The sequence below is a fragment of the Trachemys scripta genome, chromosome 2 (genome assembly GCF_013100865.1).
Source record: "Trachemys scripta elegans isolate TJP31775 chromosome 2, CAS_Tse_1.0, whole genome shotgun sequence".
NCBI lineage: Eukaryota > Metazoa > Chordata > Testudines > Emydidae > Trachemys > Trachemys scripta.
The window spans coordinates 163,688,804-163,710,434 of record NC_048299.1 but is presented as its reverse complement, the minus strand read 5'-3'; the positions used below and the strand labels follow the sequence as shown (position 1 = coordinate 163,710,434).

At 47.5% G+C, this 21,631-nt stretch overlaps 1 protein-coding gene across 2 annotated transcripts in view; it reads left to right on the top strand.

Moving 5' to 3' along the window:
- Nucleotides 1-21,631, top strand: part of NUP160 (nucleoporin 160) — a 59,373-nt gene that overhangs the window by 2,658 nt on the left and 35,084 nt on the right. For both annotated transcript variants that reach the window (XM_034762147.1, XM_034762148.1), the window contains exons 4-17: nucleotides 316-538; nucleotides 921-999; nucleotides 6,081-6,195; nucleotides 7,530-7,688; nucleotides 8,596-8,673; nucleotides 8,944-9,041; nucleotides 9,965-10,049; nucleotides 11,293-11,361; nucleotides 13,468-13,551; nucleotides 14,827-14,997; nucleotides 15,811-15,910; nucleotides 18,582-18,747; nucleotides 19,640-19,755; nucleotides 19,850-20,010. In XM_034762147.1, coding sequence (XP_034618038.1) covers nucleotides 316-538; nucleotides 921-999; nucleotides 6,081-6,195; nucleotides 7,530-7,688; nucleotides 8,596-8,673; nucleotides 8,944-9,041; nucleotides 9,965-10,049; nucleotides 11,293-11,361; nucleotides 13,468-13,551; nucleotides 14,827-14,997; nucleotides 15,811-15,910; nucleotides 18,582-18,747; nucleotides 19,640-19,755; nucleotides 19,850-20,010 — 1,704 coding nt within the window. The remainder of the gene's footprint in view (nucleotides 1-315; nucleotides 539-920; nucleotides 1,000-6,080; nucleotides 6,196-7,529; nucleotides 7,689-8,595; nucleotides 8,674-8,943; nucleotides 9,042-9,964; nucleotides 10,050-11,292; nucleotides 11,362-13,467; nucleotides 13,552-14,826; nucleotides 14,998-15,810; nucleotides 15,911-18,581; nucleotides 18,748-19,639; nucleotides 19,756-19,849; nucleotides 20,011-21,631) is intronic.

Sequence of the window (21,631 nt, the reverse complement as noted above, 5' to 3'; positions counted from 1 at the left end):
ATGTGGTAGTGTTATCAAGATCCTGGCATGTATCTGGGAGGGAGAGTAGGTCCACCAATGAATCAGTTATCTAATCCACTTACACTTTGAGATCCACTCTTAAATGGTCAACCTTTGCCAGCTAAAAATGAGGGAAAGAGCCAAATTTAGGTGACCAGAGAACTTGCATCAAAAGATCTTTTCTCAGTAAGTAAAAGCCAGGAGTAGTGGAGATTATGCATTTGTCATTCCTCCGGCAGTTCCTTTCTTATATCTCTAGTCTAACAGTTCTGTGTGTTCTTGGGACCTGGACTCTTTTCTCTCTCTCTCTAACAGGAGCTGATAACAGAGGGCCAGATGCAGTCTGTATTTACAGATATTGGAAAAGTTAATTTTAGAGACCCTTCAAACTACCACATGATCCCCTCCATTCCTGGACTGGCCTCTAATTCCACTGCTTCAGCAGCTTGGCTTAGCAGTGATGGGGAGGCTCTCTTTGCTCTGCCGTCTGCTTCAGGAGGAATATTTGTCCTCAAGCTACCTCCTCATGATGTGCATGGTAAGAGTTGAGAGTAGAGTATGTAATCATAAGTATGTATTTATAAAGCTGGGAGTGTTTCTCACACCTTCACCAATTGTCCTGCCTATGCAAAACCAGCCATTTCATGCTGGTATAAGAAGGTGACACGTAGTGAAGGATGGCCATGATTAGATTAATACTGTCTGGATATAGTTTACTCCCGCTCATGCTTTGTCAGTGCCTCTTAATCCTGACCTGCAGCATCCCTTCCTATTTCAGTTTTGGGCTTCAGTTGAGTTTGACTTTGTCTTGGGTGCTTATTGTAATCCGACTCTCAAAATGTTTGATAATTCATGCCTGTTGAAGCAGCAAATGATATTCTGCACATTGCTCAGCAGTTTCATTTTCATTTTTTTTTCAGGGATAGTTTCAGTTGTGGAGCTGAAGCAGAGCTCTGTGATGCAACGTTTGCTTACAGGTTGGATGCCAACTGCTATCAGGTTAGTGTTGTCATGTGACACACAGGACTGTCTCTTTTAACCCCCTGCATGGAAGCACATGGATTGTATTCAGATAAATTCAAAGGTAGACAAGCACACTGCAGGGGTAATGCTCAGCATGTAAATAGCACTTTTAAAAAGAGGTTAGGAACTTGCTGTGGGCCACACAGCAAGTCACAGTGACAAAATTGGGATCAGGAGTGAGGAGCTGGCTTAGTCCATTTTACCGTGCTGCCTCTGGATCTGCGTGGCTGAGATCTCCATGAATATGTTGCATTTAGTAACTGGCCCTTGGACTTTTACCCAGGAGTGGGTTGGCAGCCAGTGCGATTAAGGATGACGCGTATGCTCTCTTCCCAGAAATCTAATGGTGATAGATGCGTGTATCACCGTGGTCCATATTTGTGCATAATAGGTAACATCTCTTGGGTAGCTGAAGACAAGACAAGGTGTTCCTAGCCACTGCTACTCTATGGGCATCTGAAAATGGGGACAAGCCCATAAAACCTCAGATTATTTTGACACCCATTGGGAAGCTCCCCATAATTTAGAGAGCCAATATGGATCTGACCACTTCAAAATGCTTCCTCCTGCCTTGACTTTCATAAGAACATAAGACTGTCCATACTGGGTCAGACCAAAGGTCCATCTAGCCCGGTATCCTGTCTTCCAACAGTGGCCACTGGCAGATGCTTCAAAGGGCACGAACAGAACAGGGCAGTTATCAAGTGATCCATCCCCTGTTGTCCAGTCTCAGCTTCTGGCAGTCAGAGGCTTGGGGACATGCACTAGCTACTGATGGACCTATTCTCCATGAACTCCTGATTCTTTTTTGAACCAGTTATAGTTTTGGCCTTCACAACATCCCCTGGCAACGAGTTCCACGGGTTGACTGTGTGTTGTGTGAAGAAATACTTCCTTGTGTTTGTTTTAAACCTGCTGCCTATTAATTTCATTGGGTGACCCCTAGTTCTTGTGTTATTTGAAGGAGTAAATAACACTTTCTTATTCACTTTCTCCACATCAGTCATTTTATAGATCTTTATCACATTCCCCCCCAGTCATCTCTTTCCAGTCTTTTTAATCTCTCTTAGTACGGAAGCTGTTCCATACCCGTAATCATTTCCATTGCCTTTCTCTGAGATGGGGCAACCAGAACTGCATGCAGTATTCAAGGTGTGGGCATACGATATAGTGGTATTATGATATTTAATGTCATCTTATCTATCTTTTAATGGTTGCTAACATTCTGTTAGCTTTTTAGACTCCTGCTGCACAGAGCGGATATTTTCAAAGAACTACCCACAATGACTCTAAGAGCTTTCTTGGTGGTAAGAGTTAATTTAGAGCCCACTGTTAATGGTGTCTAGAAACTTTATCTCTGCATCCCATCCTGAGGTGACGGTCAATATGGGGATACCTGAAATTCCGCATTATTATTTAGTTTTCTATTCTTCTAGCCTTTCTCATCTCCCTGAGTATTTCACAATCACCATCCTAGTCAGGTGGTCAGTAGTATATCCGTACTGCTACACTCTTATTATTCAAGCATGGAGTTTCTATCCATAGAGATTCTATGATACAGTTTGATTCATTTAATTTTTTTTACTATATTTGACCTATGCTTTCGTTCAGTGCCTCTCCCCCCCACCAGCAGAACCTGCTCTGTCATTCTTGTATATTTTGTACCCAGGTATTAACGTCTCCCATTGATTATCCTCTTATATCAATGTCCTCATTTAATACCAGGCACTCAAGTTCACCAGTCTTAGTATTTAGACTTCTAACATCTGTATACAAGCACTTATAAAATTTGTCACTTTTTAGTTGTTTGTCTTCATGTGATGTACTTGAATGGGACTCCTTTTTATTTGACTGTTTCTCTTTAGTTCCTACCTGTACGATATCTGCTTTTATCCTTTCCTCTTTTCTAGGATATAGAGAATCCCTGTTAATAGATCCTCCCCTAAGGGATGTGTCTGTCAGAACTGTGTGCTCCTCTGCACCCATCTGCTTTCTTGCACCCCTTAGTTTAAAAACTCCTCTATGACCTTTTAAATTTTACATGTTAGCAATCTGGTTCCATTTTGGTTTAACTGGAACCCATCCTTCCTGTATAGCCTCCTCCTTTCCCATAAGGTTCCCCAGTTCCTAATAAACTTAAACTCTCCTCCCTACACCATCATCTCATCCATGCATTGAGACTCTACAGTTCTGCCTGTCTAATTGGCCCTGCATGTGGAACTGGAAGCATTTCAGATAAAGCACCATGGAGGTACTGAACTTTAATCTCTTACCTTCCAGCCTAAATTTCACCTCCAGGACCTCTCGCCTACCTTTCCTTATGTCACTGGTACCTACATGTAGCATGACCATCAGCTCCCCCCAAGCACTGTACATACATCTATCTAAATGTCTAGAAAAATCCACAGCCTTTGCACCTGGCAGATAATTCACCATGAGGTTCTCCTGATCATCACAAACCTGGCTATCTATGGGTGTGTCTTCGCTACCGGCCGGATTGGTGAGCAGTGATTGATCCAGCGAGGGTCGATTTATCGCGTGTAGTCTAGATGCGATAAATTGACCCCCGAGCACTCTCCTGTCAACTCCTGTACTCCAGCTCGGTGAGAGGTGCAGGCAGAGTTGACAGAGGAGTGGCAGCAGTCGACTTGCTGCGGTGAAGATGTTATTCACGTAGCTGAAGTTGCGTAACTTAGATTGATATCTCTCCCCCACCCCCAGTGTGTAGACCCGGCCTATATTTCTAATGATCAAATCCTCCATTACTATTATCTGTCTCTTCCTAATAACTGGGATACCCTCCTCTGGAGAGGTATCTTCAGTGTGAGAGGGTCCCATGACATCATCTGGAGGGAGGGTCCCTCTGCTCTGGTTTGATGATCTCCTCCCCCGAGACTTTCATTCTCCTCAACAGCACAGAAACTGTCAGATGGGAGGTGGGACTACCCTGCTGTGTTTTGCAAAGTCTCATCTATGTACCTCTGTGGCTCTCTTATCTCCAGTTCGGCCACTGTGGTCTCAAGAGACCATAATCGCTCTCTGAGGGCCATGAGTTCCTTACACTGATGCACACGTATGCCACCTGGCCGCAAGGCAGGTAATCATACATGCTGCATTCAGTGCAATAAACCAGATATTCCCCACTCTGCTGCTGGCTTCTGCCTGCATTCTTTTGAACAAGAGGAGTGTCATAAGCTCTATGGGATCACAAGTGAAAGTTCTTGTGCTGGAAGAGAGATTGCATCTTCCAGCCCTTTGGGTTCTCTCACAAAGGCTCTAGTGTGGCCACACCTATTCCTGCCAGCTCTCGCAGTCCAGTCTGCAGCACCTCATGTTAAACAGTGTCACAGGCATCCGTTAGATCTGAAAGGACTAACAAGAACTTGTTACCTGTCTATTGCCATCAGCGCGGTCTCTGTGCCATGAAGCCTAACTGAATGGATCCAGGGCCTGGTCTACAAGGGAAAGTTCTTTAGTGGTATAGCCTTATGCGTGAGCTGAAACGATACCATTATACCGACATAATCCCCTATGAGGACAGTCTCCTTCTGACATAAGAATGCCTCTTTTCAGTTTAGCTTGTTGCTTGAAGAAGGGATTTAAGCTGAACTAATAAGATGCTCTTCTGTCAGAATAAGTGTTTCCCCACATGGGGAGATTGTCAGTACAACTAGTAAAACTTTCCCATGTCAAGGATTCCTGAAACGTATGTGGTGTTAGCCTGCATGCATCCTTGTGATCTTCACCAAAGGGGGACAGCTAGAAACTGGGTGGTATTCGGCAACTTCAGGTGATTTTTTGAGGAGAGAGGTGTTTAAATGTTCTAAGTAACTTGTTACTGTCCTCAGCTTGCACTCTCTCTTCCTGTGGTCTGACAGCATTACATGACATTTTGATTAAAAAGCTACAGTGATATAAAATTAACATGGCACAATTAAATGGATTAAAAGCTAGCTAACTGATAGGGACTCATCGAACAGGTGTGTTTCTAATGGGGTCCTGCAGGGATCACTTCTTGGCTTTACCCTATAACACTGGAAGAAAATATAAAATCATCACTGAAAGTTTTCAGGTGACAAAAATTTGAAGAGGACAGGTCACTGATACAGAGCAACCTGGATCTCTTGGTAAACTGGGTACAAGCAAATAATACGTTTTTTAATATGGCTAAATGTAAATGTATACGTCTAGGAACAAAGAGTGTCGGCCACGCTTAGGATGGGAGACTCTCAGAGTCATTGCTTCCCAGGATAGATTTTTTTTTTTTTTCTTGGAGGGATTGATAATCAGCTGAACATGAGCTCTCAGTGCAACTCTGTGGCCAAAAGGCCCAATGCGATCCTTGGATGCATAATTAGGGGAATCTCGCGTAGGAGTAGAGAGGTTATTTTACCCCTGTATTTGACACTGGTGTGACTGCTGCTAGAATCCTGTGTCCAGCACTTCAAGAAGGATGTTGATAAATTGGAGAGGAGCAGAGAAGAGCCATGAGAATGATTAAGTGATTGGAAAACCTGCCTTATAGTGATAGACACAAGGAGCTCAATCTATTAGCTTACCAAAGAGAGGTTAAGGGGGGAATTGATCACTGTCTAAGTACCAACATAGGGAACAAATATTTAATAGTGGGTTATTCAATCTAGCAGAGAAAAGTATAATACCATCCAGTGACTGGAAGTTGAAGCTAGATACATTCAGATTGGAAATAAGGTGTAAATTTTGAACAGTGAGAGTAATTAACCATTGGAACAATTTTCCAATGGTTGTGGTGGATTCTCCATCACTGACCTTTTTAAAATCAAGATTGGATGCATTTCTGAAAGCTCTGCTCCAGGCATTATTTCAGGGAAGTTCTCTGTCCTGTGTTATCCCAGAGGTCAGACTAGATGATCACAACAGTCCCTTCTGACCTTGAATCTGAGTAATTATTCACCTGTTAAGCTGTAAGCCCCTTGTGACAGGGAGCTCGCTGTCTGTCTTGTGTGCACAGAGATTCGCTCCCCTCAGTACTGTGAATACTTAATTAAATCATTCTGAATTACTACTTGTGTTTTCAGAGGTGACCAAGGCCCTTCAGACCTTCCTGTTAGCCTCTCCGTTCACTGCCTTGAGCATGATGCCTTCCTATTCGCACTCTGCCAGGATCACAAACTCAGGATGTGGTCTTACAAAGTGAGTGTGTGTTCTGGGTTGTGATTTGCTTTGCAGATGGGGTTGATTCAGGGCTAGTCACACCACATGGATGATCTCGAGGTGCTGTGAGACAGGATGGGCTGTTGATACAGCAGCGATTCTGAGACTTGGCTAAACTGGTACTCCATGAACTGGCCATGAGTTCGTTGAGTAGCAGGATTTCAGGGAACACAAAGAAATGGTCAAGTCTTGACTCCTATTAATATTTTACGTGGAAATTGTATGATTTCTAGATATAACGAAGTCTTCAAACGTAGGACAGGTAACAGTGCGGGCAACAAGTTAGCAAGCATACTGCACTGCCTTACCACGGTGTCTAGGAACTTGAGAGCTTGACTGAGTGCACCAGCTTGTGTAACACAACTCACTCTGAGCACCATATCCAAGTACCAGTTCCCTGAGCCCACATACGCTCAGCTAGTTTGGATGGTTGAGTGGGGCTGGGGTTGTAGTTTTACTGCGCAGGCTTTCAGAGCACACGCTCAGTAAGAGGCAAGATCAGGAGAGCAAAGCAAATGAACAGTGTTTCAGATAGTTGTACAGGCCACGCGTTGTGCTTCAGCCTACCCGGAGAATGGATCGGTGCAGACTTGTGTTTGAATGCATGGCTCCCCAGAAGGCTGCGAGGGAGACAAGTGTAAAAGACTAGAAATCTCTTAATAGTGTTTGAGGAGCGTCAAAGATGTAACATAGCTGTTAAAGCAGGGTTCCCCACCTTGAGGAGATGCTAACCTAGTCTGGGGAAGGGGGAACCAGATTGAGAAGAGAAGCCATACGCGGGGTGGGGAAAGCTGCGTGACACTGGATCTGCTCTGATTCTCCACTGCAAATACGCTTCCGTCAGTTCAGTGGGTAGTTTCTTGAAACCCACTTTCCTTCCTAGCAGTCCCTAGCTACAGGAGATGCTCGTACATAGGGCTGCAGGCCAACAAGTAGCACAAGCTTTGTGTGTTTGCAATCGCAACAGGCAGTTCAGCTGCCAGAGCGTGTCTCTCCCTCCCAAAGCATCACACGGCTGCCCCCAGAAGGGCAAGCTGTAGCCTTTGTGTAAGTGAAGGGAAGAAGGCAGGAGGAGAAACTAGGGGAGCAGAAATGACAGACACAGACACAGACACAAAAGGAAAACAGGTGGAGGAGTGGGGGCGGGAGAGAATAAAGGGGAAAAATGGACCTGGAGCTAGTCCAGGTTAAGGTGAGTTATGAGAGAAAGTGGGGAACTGCTGCTGGACTTGCATTTTAAAGGACAGGAGGTGGAAAAACTCCACCCCTAACCTCCCTTCATGCTGCTTGCCTGCTGTCTTTGCTCTGGGCAGGACCAAATGTGTCTGATGGTAGCTGATCTACTGGAGTTCGTGCCTGTGAATAAGGACCTGAGGCTCGCTGCTGGAACGGGACACCGATTGCGGCTGGCCTATTCGCAGTCACTGGGGCTCTACCTTGGTGTTTATATGCATGCACCCAAGCGAGGACAGGTACCAAATGACCGGAACCTTCAAGAGATGCCATTATAGGCAAAGACCGTGAATTATTGGGATGCTCCCAGTTTTCTGAGCTTCAGTTCACGGTGAATGAGGCAGGGCTGCAGCATTTATTTTTAAATATCTTGCTAGAACAGAAATGAAGAGGACAGATATATACAGAATGCATCTGCAATCTGTCAACCAGTTTCCTTTTGTGAACACTCTAGAACTATAGTTAGTCCTTATTTTAAATTAAGGATGAATATATTTTAAATTATTTCTGTGCTCACTGTTTACCTAGCACACTCATTCACTGTTGTAATTGCCGGCAGAATGTGGCCCTTGGCGATATGGATTGGCAGGTCCCTTACCGCCTGCACCAAATGCCTTTAGTTGAATGTGTCACTTTAACTTTGGCAGCTCCTGGGTTGAGTGCTATATTTTGCATTAATATCCATTGTGCTGGCATGGAGGAGTTCCACTCCTGGACCTGGGCCCATTGTGCTAGGCGCTGTACAGACATGGAACAAACAGGTGGTCCCTGTCTCAGAGAGTTTACACCTTCACTACATCATTTAGAACAAATAGTCATTGTGTGGAGTGGGATCTCTTAGCCAGTCCGAGTGCTTGGGGTTTCAGAGTGGAGCGGTACAGCTCTCAGTGTGTGTGCGCGGCATCTCTGGGCGAGGCAATTGCATTTTAGTATCGTATGCACTGCCTTGCACTACTTGGCACTTGTTCTTTCAATCATAAGATTCAAAACAAAGTACTTCAGTATCAGGTGCTTGGATAATGCCGTGATGGGCGTGGGATAAGAACCTGAGTAGAACAGTTTTACTGTGTCACTTTGATAGCATCTTTATCTTAATTAGGATAGCTCTTTTCCAGCCATTGACTTACCTTGTGCGTGTGTGTGCAGTTCTGTGTCTTCCAGCTGGTGAGCACTGAGAGTAACCGCTATAGTCTTGACCACATATCCTCCCTATTCACCTCTCAGGTGAGTGCCAATGCTACACTCCTTGGGGAGGTGGGGTACAAAACTAGTAGTGGGCAGAGTCTTGCTGGAAGAAGAGTACAGATCCATAAATCAGATACAAGTTTGGGGACTTTTAGAAGCAATAAACAGGATCTGGGTTTGCTCCTGTGAATGTGACAGAATAACATTACATGTTTCTCTGGTTTATGCACTTGTACCCCCTGAGAGCTTTAAACGTCACTTGCATTTTCGGTGTGTTAATCAAGTCTCCATGCTATCTTTTTCTCCTAGGAGACGCTTGTTGATTTTGCCTTAACACCAGCTGAGATCTGGGCACTGTGGCACGATGATGAGAATCAGACTATTGTGAAATACATCAACTTTGAGCAGTGAGTCTCCCTCCCGTTTTACTGGTTAACTTTGTGGGGTAGTAATTGCAATGGTCACTATTACTGTTCGCTAAAATCATTCCTACATTTCCTTCCCTCCACTTGCTTCCTTTCCGATCCGCTTGTGCTCAGTTTTTCAGAAATAGTTCATTGTCTGTTAGCTAATTTCCTTAATGTCCCAGGGCGCGTGGCGTCTGTCCACTCCTTTCTCCTTGTAACATAGGTTATTTAGGTTTTTAACCCTGCTTTATTGTAGCTGTGATAGAAAGAAAGCAGGGTTAAGAACTCAGAGGTCTGGCATGATTAGAAGATCACAGGGAACATCTGTGCCACTCCCAGCTTCCCCCTCATACTTTTTTGCCAACTTTTACATATTCATCTGGGGCAAGTAGGAGGAGTTTGGAGGACCAGCAGGTAAAGATATTAGTTTATTCATTGGCCTTTGGAAGGTGGGCAAGTAGACACAGTATCTGGGCCCGTGGATGGACTGAAATACCTGGGTAAAATGAGTTACAAGTGTCCTGCTTCCCTTTAGGCACATGAATTTGCCATTAATTCTAACTGGGCAGAGTTTCAGAATCAGCCCATCTCTACATACTTGTCAGTAAAACAAAGGGAGGGCACAGCATGATATCATAATGATGGGCTTGGGATAAGAATCTAGATAGCTGGCTAGATATATCCATGGGTTAACTGGACAGCAGAGTAAACCGAAATAAGGATGTAGCTCTTGTACATAAGTCATCAATCATCTTGGTTAAGATTATCCTACCCTATGCCCCATCTGGACCAGCACTGAATTAATATCTGTGGTTACTGGTGAAAGTACTACAGTTGAACTCGCTTCAGACTAGGATTACCAGAGAGTTTAGTGTTCACTGCGACTGAGCCTACATGACTGATGGAAATTCTTTTTTCCTCAGAAATATTGCAGGCCAGTGGAACCAAGTTTTTGTGCAGCCTCTGCCGGAAGAAGAAGTGAATATTAGAGATGACCAAGACCCTAGGGTGAGTGGACAATACAATACCAACCAGAAGTAACTTGGGCTGTGTCCCTAGCTTCTGTTCTATTTCTCTCCCCTGCAGCAAAAGATAGAAAGACAGTTGGGACAGACCAGTGTATGCAATATAACTTTATTTTGTATGTTGTCCATTATACAAACGGTAGCTTTAAAGCTTCCCAGAACTAAATGAGATAACAGACACACAGTATACATTACAGTGGTGTAAAACATCTAAGCTGGCCATAAGGCCAGTAACTGAGGAGGAACAGAAATTGTTATAAGCAAGGGAGAAAGCCTTTCAAGATGAGATTTGTAAACAGCTTGACATCAGCGAGCAGTGTGATACAGGATAGCTGCTTCCAATGGCAGGCGCTGTGAAGAAGGCAGATTGAGAGGCTAGAGCAGACATGGATTTCCAGCTTGAGCAGAAATGAGGCTCCGATGGAGTGGTCTAAGGATGGGAGCAGAAGCATTAAGCTACTTAGAGGATGTGTCGAGGCCTGAGGAGCGGCAGAGGAGGTGAAAAAGAGGGTTGAGATATAGGCAAGGGCAGAGTTGCATAAAACTCTGAAGAGGGGACAGTGAGTTGGGATTTGATACAGCAAGGGATTTTACTGTGAATTAGGGCAGTTGGAGATTCAAAGGAAGGACGCGAGTTCCTCAGGCCTGGAAAGGTGATCTAGGAGGAGAGGCATTAATGGGACCGAAGGGAACACAGGAATTGCCAGTGCCATGGGAAGGGGAGTAGGAATTAGACATGGCAGCCTGAAGGTGCTCCTTGCTCCTCATTGCACACGATACAGGTGGGATGGAAAGAGGGGGTGTTGAATTCTAGGGGATGCTATGAAACCAAACCCTCAGTTTTACCAACACTAAGGAGCTGTGCTGCCTTCTGCCCCCACGAACAGGAAAGACAGCCTCTTCTTTGCAGTTTCCTTTCAGGCTGTTAGCTGCGGAGTTCATCCCTGCAGTGTGTGTGTGTGTCTGGCTGCTTTGCATTCCGGGGGTGACTTACCTCATTCTGTGAGAGACTAGACCATCTAGGCTGGGTTTCAGATGGTCAGAATCCTTTTGCAGAATAAACCATTGAAAGGCCAGTAATACTGTAATGTACAGTGCCACCTGTTAGCAGGCTTCTGCAGAAGAGATGCAGAATTCCAGGAACATGGAATGATGAACTGTAATTAGAAACCTGCACCATTTTGCATAAATGCGCTTCTCTGAATTACCATTTTGTTCTTTCACAGGAAACTTATTTGGAGTCTCTCTTCATGCCTGGTCGGTTCACAAATGCTGCTCTACTCAAAGCTCTACAGGTTAGCAAGCAATCAGTTTGTGCTCCCTCAGTTCCAGCCACTTTGTGCCACTTCTGGCTGCACAAAGTGGACATGGGGTCACTCAAGGAGGAGAACTCTCAGCTGGCCTGCATGCCATCCGTTGGCATAAGGCCCCACAGAGACCAGTCACCATAAATTAGAGCAGCCCTTAAACAGGTCTAACTTTTGCTGGTGGGCTGGGAAGGGAGGCATAACTTGTTCCCTGACAGCTGCACTTCACCTGAACTGACCAGATCTCAGTACAGGAGAACATCTGGGCCTGCAAAAGCTGCATCTCTGTGTGTATACAGTGTCATAGGTGTGCTTGATGCGCTACAGAAAAATGAAAGCTCCCTGCCCTGAGGCGCTTAATTCTCCATGCACATAACACCGCAAGGTACAGGCAGTGGCAGGAGGAAGACTGCTATAATAGTGAAAGGTCCCAAGGATGCTGAGCTGGGAAGAGCATCGAGAGCAGTTTTTATGGGCTGGAAAGGGTGGAGGCTGGGCATGGTGACTGAAGAACAGTCTGAGATGAGAACATTTATACAGTGGCTGTATGCAGCCTGCCCAGCGCGTTTCAAGGAGAGGGCAAGGAGGGTCTAGGCTAGGGTCCTGTGGATGGGGGCATACAAGAACATGTAGGTATGTGGAGAGAAAAGAACCCGAGGAGAAGGCAAGGGTGAGAGCGAGGGTGGCGGTCAGTAGGGCCAGGGTATGATGGAGAAGTGGGAAAGAGAGCGGGCAGGAGGTTTCAAGGGCAGGGTCTGGGGTGCAGCAGAGGATGATGAGAGGGGAGAATGGGGGAGTGGAAGGTCATGCCTGACCTAGTCTTCACTGCCAAGAAGCTGGTGTGGAAAGGGAAGGAGTGTGGGGAGGGTTTAGGAAGCAGCCAGAGGTGTGAAATAGTATTGACCGTTTGCTGGCCTCAGTCAGGGAGGGCTGGGTGTGTGGACAAGGTAGCAGAGGTGACTGATGACATCAGACCCGTAGCAGAAGATAGCCAAGTGGGCTGGGGGTTTCCTGCTGAACTTTCTGTGGCTCAGGACCAGCGGTGGGAGAAACGAATGCTAGGTGTGAGCCGAGCTGGGATTGCTGGAGTGGGTGTTGTGTGGTGCGGGGGCGGGGAACGTTAACCCCAGAGCTGAGGGAGGAGGGGAGGGGTTTGGGCAGCAGCGGGCGCTGGTGAGCTCGTGGATTGGAGGGTGCAGGAGGATGAAGGGCCAGGGGTTGAAGGGAATGCAGCGTTGCTGCTGCTCCGTAATTCTCTGATGGAGATGCTGGTGGGCAGCGCTGGACTCTGAGTCTCTGTCTTATGCTGGTATGACTGCATTTAAGTCACTGGTGTGACAGTGGAGAATCAGGTCCCTGGTGTGCACCTTATCGCCTCCGAGAACACCACCCTGGTTCTACCTTCGGGCAGGACCTGGTGAGCTGCCCACCGGGCTGGCTCTTGACTCAGTGTAGCTTCTGTGATGGAGCTCACGGGCTGAGCTCAGCAAAGCCCTATGCTCACTCCCCTGGGGATGCGCTGCCTGTAACGAAAACGGCATCTGATCAGTTCCCAGGTCTGGGAACGTTCCAGGTGTCAGTGGGTTTGGTGAACGTTGGAAAAGCCTGATTCCACTAACCTCGTTGTATCGTCTGTAGGCTGTGGATCCAGGGGGAAGCAGTGACTGCAGGGAAAGAGTCTCTGTGGATCTGAGGGAGGCCGTGACCTTGGGGTTAGGGGACCAGAAAACCTGCTGTGCCTGCAGCACCCAACGGGCATTGTATGGGCCTGATTTTAATGCACGTCAGGCTGCTGGAAGCCCCTTTCCTCCAGTCTGGCCAGCCCCTCTAGTGGGCCCCTGGGCCCCCACTACAGCCAGTCCCTCCCTCGTATTGGGGGCAAAAGGCCGGGCTGTACGCTCATGCCGACATCTGTAAACAGCTAAGTGCGTTTACTTCGCTCTGGTGTATCTTGGCTCCCTGTGCCTAGCTACAATTCTCTGCAGTGAGTGATGTTACTCATCTGTTCGACATCTTCACGTCGTGCTGTCACTTAGACAGGCTCGTGGCAAGTCTAGTGCTTCAAAACGGAAGTTTCCTGTAATGTTTTTGTAGATCTTTTCCCGAGGCGGAGAGAGAATCATGGATCTGACCTGGGATGAGCTGAAAAAAGAGGTGACCTTAGCGGTGGAAAACGAGGTGAGGTTTCCATTGGATGTTTTATGATGACAATCGTCACTGTGGTATTTTTAGCACCTCAGGTAGAGTTAAAAACTAAATCCACAGATGACCTATGGCCTAACTTTCCTCCCTGCTTCCCCCAAAGCAGTTTCATGGTTTAAAAGAATTCCTTCTCACTACTTCCCCATCTCTTAACTATTCCCCTTTCTCCAGGGGTTCACTGTTCTCCCCCCTCTCCCTCCACTGCTCCTGTACTGTTCTTTGTTCTTTTAGATGTAGGTGTGCCAAAGTGAGCCGCACTTCCTTTTTCCTTTAGAGTCTGTTTACATTGTAAGTCAGAGAGCACTTTGCATAGTGACAATGGTGCCAGGTTTTGCTTTATTGCAATGCCTGTCTTGTGCACATCTCTCGCATGCTCGTTTTCTCCATGCTGCAGCAGTGAGAGCCTGGTGGGTGGGTGGCCGGGTGCAGTAAGAGTGGGCATGGGTCTTCACTCACCACGGCTCTTCTGTGCGCCTCAGGGAGGCGTGTAGACATTGGGAGGCCTCACTTCAGTGCTGCTGCTGAAGGAGAGACCAGCAGGCAGGTGGTGGGAAGTGGGGGGCAGGCAAGTCCATTCACTGCTCTTCTGCGGCCTGTTTTCTTTCCCTTGGTGAAAGATCCTTAAGCATTATCAGGGAAACAACAAAACCCTTATAAAACCGCTCTGCTTTTTATAGAAAGTGCATCTGGTTGGAAAGGTGCTTATTGGAAACTTTAAAAGTAGTCTAGTTAAAGGAAAAATCAAGTAGATGCTGTCCTTTTAACTCTGAGTTTCCCTGGTCTCGGTCTAATGGTGGTCTATTAACCCACCACGTACTTGTAAGGATTTTTATCCTTAAGTAACTGATGTATACTCTGAGTGTGAACATCACCTTATAGCTTTGTATCTAGGATTATAGAAGTGGCTCTCATGGACTCTTGTCTGGCTCTCACTCCAAAATACTCAGTAGTAGAGGGTGCAACAATTTGTATATGGTGTTTTCAAAATATGTAGCCATGCAATTAGCTGCATGTATAGCTATAACTGGCATTTCCTGAGGTTTGAGTGCCTAGCTGTGCAATGCTAACCTTCCTGTGACACAGGTTCTTTGTTGGATTATATTAATCTTTTTAAAATGTCAATGTACCAGCCACACGCACACAAATTAAACCCTCCTTCAGTGGGAGGCAGAGCTGTAAAATACCATTGTAGTGCCCAATTGCCATCTTTGGGGAGTCAAACCTGACCTGATATTCTGCTGTTTCCCCCAGCTCCAGGGCAGTGTGACAGAATACGAATTCTCCCAGGAAGAGTTTCGACAGTTACAGGTTGAGTTCTGGTCCAAGTTCTATGCCTGCTGCCTTCAGTACCAAGAAGCACTTTCACGCCCTCTTGCTCTCCACCTGAATCCATATACTAACATGGTGTGCCTGCTAAAAAAGGTGAGGCACAAAGCAGGAGCTGCTTTATGCTGTAGACACTTTGCACTGGTCTAGTCCAGGGGAGGGCAAACTACAGCCCACAGGCCGGATCCAGCCCGTCAGGGCTTTCAGTCTGGCCCACGGGATTGCCAGCCCTGTGGCGCAGCTCCTGGAAGCAGCCAGCACCATGTCCCTGGGCCACCCCCTCCCCCGAAGGGGAGTGCAGAGGGCTCTGTGCACTGCCCTCGCCTGCAGGCACCGCCCCCTGCAGCTCCCATTGGCCGGGAACGGGGAACTGTGGCCAATTGGAACTTCAAGGGTAGTACCCATAGGCAGGGCAGCAGAGCTGCCTGCCCCCCCCCCCCCCCCCCCCCTCCAAGTAAGTGGCGCTGGGCTGGACCCTGAACCCCTCCTGCACCCCAACCCCCTGCCTTGAGCCCTCTGTCTGCACTCCATCCCCCTGTCGCACCCCACACTCCCTCCTGCACCCAACCCCCTACTCTGAGCCCCCTGCTGCATCTTGCACCCTGCCCTGAGCCCCAACCCCTTGCCCTGAGCCCCCTCCTGCACCCCACACCTATCCCGCACTCCAACCCCTTGCCCTGACCCCATCACTGCACACCACACCCCCTCCCGCACCCTAACTCCCTGCCCCAGCCTTACATTCATGGCCCTGCATACAATTTCCCCACCCAGATGTGGCCCTCGGGCAAAAAAGTTTGCCCGCCCCTGGTCTGGTCTGAATGTACTGAGTTACCATTGGAGTTCTTTAAGTGATTCCAGAGCATTTTCCTATCTGAGACTTAAAAGATGGATTATCTTTCACTTTTCCAGGGATTCCTGTCTTTCCTTGTGCCCTGTTCCCTGGTGGATCATCTGTATCTCTTGCCTGATGAGCATCTGTTGACTGAGGATGACAGCACCATCTTTGATGGTAAAGGGGAGGGAAGTTGGGGAAGCCATTCCACTGTAGAGGAAATTACAGCCTACGTGTCACAAGCTCTGTAGTTAAGGACATCGAAGTTTCCATATGCTACTCCTTTTTTTACATGCTCAGAACTTTCTGAAGTTGTCTGGGTTGAAACTTCCCCTGCTTAGCCTGAACCTAGTGATAGATTCCCTTTTGGAAAGCCTGGAGACTTGTGTGTGCGTTAAGGATAAAATGTTGCTGGGACTTAGTTGAAGAAAATCAAACCCAGCAATGGGTGCGTGCTTTGCTATCTCTGGGGATGCGGCCGCTTTGAATGAACACCTCTTATTGGTTTCCAATGCCTGAATGTTAGATTCACATCCCAGGTGTGGTCAGGGTTCAGATGTCATCTGGGTCCCTCTCCGTAGCCTGACCTGTTTGGGTTGTGTCTTCTAGGATTAGGGCAAGGAAGGCCTAATGGCGTGGTGTTAAATTCTTGGTGGTGGCAGATGGTGGGCGTGGTGGCAGCCATGATTATGAAGATCATGCCCTGTCCTCTAAGCTGCTCCTTTTCCTGCAAGTTAGCAAGTGATGCCCGGGAGATCCATGTCCAGGAAAAAGTGGCAGCCTTGTCCCGTTAAAAATACCCAATCAAACCATGGAAGGAAGCATTCACATATTATCATAATCATCTTAGCCTTGTGCCTTTGCCATTTTTTGATCCAACCGAGGGCCTTGAAGATCCCTTCTCCCCAAAAATCAACTTTAAAACGTCTAGTTTGTACCACTCTGCTGGGCTCTTCACTTTCCCTTCTTTTGTGAGCTCTCTTGATAGGCAGGGTTCACAGGTCAGAATGAACGTTTATTCCTTACCTACGTTGGCAACTTTCATTCTGACATTGCCTGATGTTGTCGGCTTAATTTCTTTTAATGTGTTTTTTTTTTTTTTTTTTTTTTGTATTATGTGTATTTACATTGAAACGGTGCCTATGTGATGTTCAGGTTTCACCTCTACAACCCCTGAAAGTTCTGGGATGTAAAATCTGTTGTTCTAATTGTAAATATTACCTATGCAACAGCTTGCCCTGTGTGTGTCTTGGAATACACGTTGAGCTACACATTTAACCAGAAAAACAGGAATAGAAAATATGCCATGATGTGCAACCTGGCCGAGCTAAAGTTCCAGCTCAGGGTCCGCTTATGCATATGCTGGTGATGAACTGGGAAACGATAACGTGTCACCACACATCCGTATCCATTTGCCTTGAACTTAAATTCTTTTGCCTGCTGCCCAAATTCAGATTTCCCAGACACTAAAGTTTCCGTGCATTCAGAGAAGCAAAGCTGGACGCTCAAGAAATCCAGGGAATTCCCACCAGCATAGAAGTCTTACCCCTTGCTTGTTTCAAACTGCTAACGTTAGATTTCCCCTTCCCCCAAATATTGAAAGTCCCCTTTAGGACACAAATTAGGGATGAAAATTTTATCAGTGATTTTCTGAAAGCTTTTAAGCACAACAGTGGTTTATAACTGAAACCAGTGTTCCCTCTAATTTTCTCCACCCATGTGCAGAATGAATTTTGTTACGTGCACCAATATGGAGGCTGTGTGTGACACATCACCTTCATATCGGTGCACATAACAAAATGTATGTGGCGGGATGAGGTTGAGGGGTTCAGAGTGTGGGATGGGGCTTAGGGCTGGGGCAGAGGTTTGGGGTGTGGGGGGTGAGGACTCTGGCTGGGGGTGCGGCCTATGGGGTGGGGCTGGGGGTGCGGGGTTTGGGGTGCAGGAGGGTGTTCCAGGGCTACAGTGGGGAGAGAGGACTCCCCTCTGCTCTCTCTTCTGACAGCAGCCCCTGGGCTGGGGGGGAGAGGTGCTTCTCCCCACCGCGGCAGCTGTGGGCTGGGGCTGCAGGATAGGTGCCCTTCCCCCGGTCCCAGCAGGTCTGGCCGGGGATGGGTTCAGGGAGGGGTGCCCCAGCCAGTCCGGGGGGCTAGGTTGGGGCCGGCGCTAAATAGGCTGTTGCACAGCTTACAGGGAACTTGGACTGAAACCCTCTTGCGATTTTAACTATAGCAGTTGTTAGAAGTGACTGCAATAGCATAAATGTTTCCTCATGGAAGGTACAAAGGACTCTTCCAAGTGCAGACAGCTGGGCCAGTGGAGGTGTCATGGGCCTGGATTAGAGATACTTGTTCCTTAGTGAAGAGTTTTGAAAAATACATTAGATTAGAGATTGCAGGGTTGTTCTTGGTATTCTAGACAAAACAGGTCTGCAGGTGGGCTGTCTCTGATCCTTATGAGCTGCTGGGAAATTGCTTACAGATGCAGAATCCTCGTTCTGAATGCATGGAGCCAAGGCACAAGAGGCCGAGTCTGGCTGTGACATTTATTTTCTAGGCATATTTTCCCCAGTTCAGTTTATTTTCATCCAGGTCCTGTAACTGGAGAAGACTGAAGGGAAATTTCCTGTTACGGTTTTCAAACAAAACTGCACAGAGATCTTACCATCTTCAGCTTCTCCATGTAGTCAGCCTGTAATTATCTAGTTAGTTAATTATGGAGCCAGATGGAGTCTTGTGTTGCTGGGGCAAATTTGCCCCAAGAAGCTTTCCTATGAAATGAGCGGAACTAACTTGGTTTTGCCTTGAAACGATTTGCATGAGAGTACAGTCAGGTTCTTTCACTGCAGATCTGGAGATGTCTCGCGATGTCGTGTGCCTTGTCCAGTGCCTTCGGCTGATTGGAGAATCTATTTCCATGGAAATGGCCTTCGTCATGGAAATGGCTTGCTCCCGCCTTCAGCCTCCAGAGAAGGCTGCAGAGCAGATCCTGGAAGACTTGATAGCCAATGACACGTAAGGGAACTCTTTGTGTAACGTACGTCCCTTGTGAAAAGATGAAGGCACGAATGGTCTGTGCAGGGTTTGCCTTAGACAGCCCTTTACCCGAGTCCAAGTGTGATTCAGGATGTGTGAATTCTAGCTCCGTAGTGGGAGATTTTCCAAGCACCTCAAGGATTTGGGAGCACGCGTCACAATTGGCTTTCAGTGGAGTTTGTGCTCCTAAATCCTGTAGATGCTTGGAAACGCTCCCCAGTAATGATTCAAGTGGCGAGGAGTTCTGAACCATGGCGACCAGAAGCAGGAGCTTCAGTTCTGAGTTGGATAGTCGTCTTCACAACGTGAAAGCAAGTGTATCCAAATAGCTGAACCTCCCTAGCTAGCTGGTTTTAGAATGATCCTCGCACACCATCTTATGGAGCATCAGTACCCTCAGCCAAGTACAAGTTATTCCTCTACAGCAGGGGTTCTCAAACTGGGAGTCGGGACCCCTCAGGGGGTCACAAGGTCATTACATGGGGGGGAGTGAGCGGTCAACCTCCACCCCAAACCCCGCTTGCCTCCAGCATTTATAATGGTGTTAAATATATTGAAAAGGATGTTAAATTTATTAGGCGGGGTCGCACTCAGAGGCTTGCAATGCGAAAGGGGTCACCAGTAAAAAAAAGTTTGAGACCCACTGCTCTACAGAGTGGGTAGGAGAGGAGCAAGTGGATTCACCCTGAGTATGGTGCCTTCATGGGTCAAAAAGATGTTTTTATTACAGTGGAGGGGAATTCTCCCTCCACAATATCTGTAGTGGTCAGACCAATGTCACTTCTGGGTCTCTTACTATGGGGGCCACTGATGGAGGGGGTCTGTTGACATTACATACATTGATGCAGGTGAATTTTGTGTGCCCTTGCAGAGAGAATGTGATGGAAGATATTCACAGTAAGCTGCAGGAGATCAGAAACCCTGTCCATGCCATTGGGGTGCTGATCCGGGAAATGGACTATGAGACGGAGCTGGAAATGGAGAGAGGTGATACAACACAACCTTTGTGGTTTGGCTAGTAAGGTGGTAGAGGTTTGAGGATTGCAGTTGACCTAGCTTCCATTCTTATCCTGTCTTTCAGCTCAGCCCCTCAACGTGCGAATGAACCTCTCTCAGCTCTATGGTAGTGGCACAGCAGTGACTGTGGTATGCCGGGGTGTGTGCAAGATGGCCACCACCCGCTTCCTAATCTGCCGGGACTTGTTGATTTTACAGCAGCTGTTGTTGAGGCTAGGCGATGCTGTGAGTATGGTCCAGAAACCTATTATCATAGAATCATAGACTATCAGGGTTGGAAGGGACCTCAGGAGGTCATCTAGTCCCACCCCCTGCTCAAAGCAGGACCAACCCCAACTAAATCATCCCAGCCAGGGCTTGTCAAACCTGATCTTAAAAACCTCTAAGGATGGAGATTCCACCACCTCCCTAGGTAACCCATTCCAGTGCTTCACCACCCTCCTAGTGAAATAGTGTTTCCTAATATCCAACCTAAACCTTCCCCACTGCAATTTGAGACCATTGCTCCTTGTTCTGTCATCAGCCACCACTGAGAACAGCCAAGCTCCATCCTCTTTGGAACCCGCTTCAGGTAATTGAAGGCTGCTATCAAATCCACCCTCACTCTTCTCTTCTGCAGACTAAATAAGCCCAGTTCCCTCAGCCTCTCCTCATAAATCATGTGCCTGAGCCCTCTGATCATTTTCGTTGTCCTCCGTTGGACTGTCTCCAATTTGTCCACATCCTTTTTGTAGTGGGGGGACCAAAACCGGACGCAATACTACAGGTGTGGCCTCACCTGCCGAATAGAGGGGAATAATCACTTCCCTCGATCTGCTGGCAATGCTCCTACTAATACAGCCCAATATGCCATTGGCCTTCTTGGCAACAAGGGCACACTGCTGACTCGTATCCAGCTTCTCATCCACTAATCCCCAGGTCCTTTTCTGCAGAACTGCTGCTCAGCCAGTTGGTCCCCAGCCTGTAGCCGTGCATGGGATTCTTCCTTCCTAAGTGCAGAACTCTGCACTTGTCCTTGTTGAACCTCATCACATTGATGGATCCTTGCGCCGTTAGGCTTTCAGGATCTTGATCTGCCCCGGTGCCTTAAGCTGGAGCTTTGGCTCTCTTCCTGTCTTACCGCTGACATGCTGTGCTCTAGGGCAGCAAGCAAATCCCTTTCTTCGTTGTAGGGGAGCAGCATTTTCAGTGCTTTGTTCCCGAACAGCACCACCTGCAGGTTCCCCTCTCTTTGCATTAATTCCCCAGCTCTCCATCACAGTGGAAGAGATTGAACTGAGCAGGCTGAAGACTAAAGCCTTTTCTGCACTGGAAAGCTGGTAACCACTTCAGCCAGGCCGGGATAGCTAAAGCAGTACATGTGGATGTAGTTATATCATAGTGTTTAAGGCCAGAAGGGACCCCAAAATCATCTAGTCCTACTTCCTCAGTGTCACAAATCACCAACACCACCCAGCGCCTGCGCGCTAAACCCAACAGCCGACATCAGACCCAAATATTACAGCCTGCAGGAGACTAGGCTATTAGTTGACTCAGGTGGAGAATTGGAGGGACCAAGGTGCACCCAGAGGCCCCCACAATGGCAGGGAAATGCTTGAGGTACACCCAGATAATCCTGGCAAGTGACCCACACCCACACACTGCAGAGGAAGGTGGAAAAAACCCCAACCATCATCGTCTCTAGCTTTAGAGTTGGGCACCAGGCCAGCAGCTGCTGCTCTCTGGTCACCCAGGTCTGAAGGCAGCATCCCTGCCAGCATCAGCGCCGAAGTGAGGGTGGAAATCCCGTGGGGGGGAGTCCCCCCCCACCCGGTCCCCTTTTGGATCAGGACCCTCACTATTACAA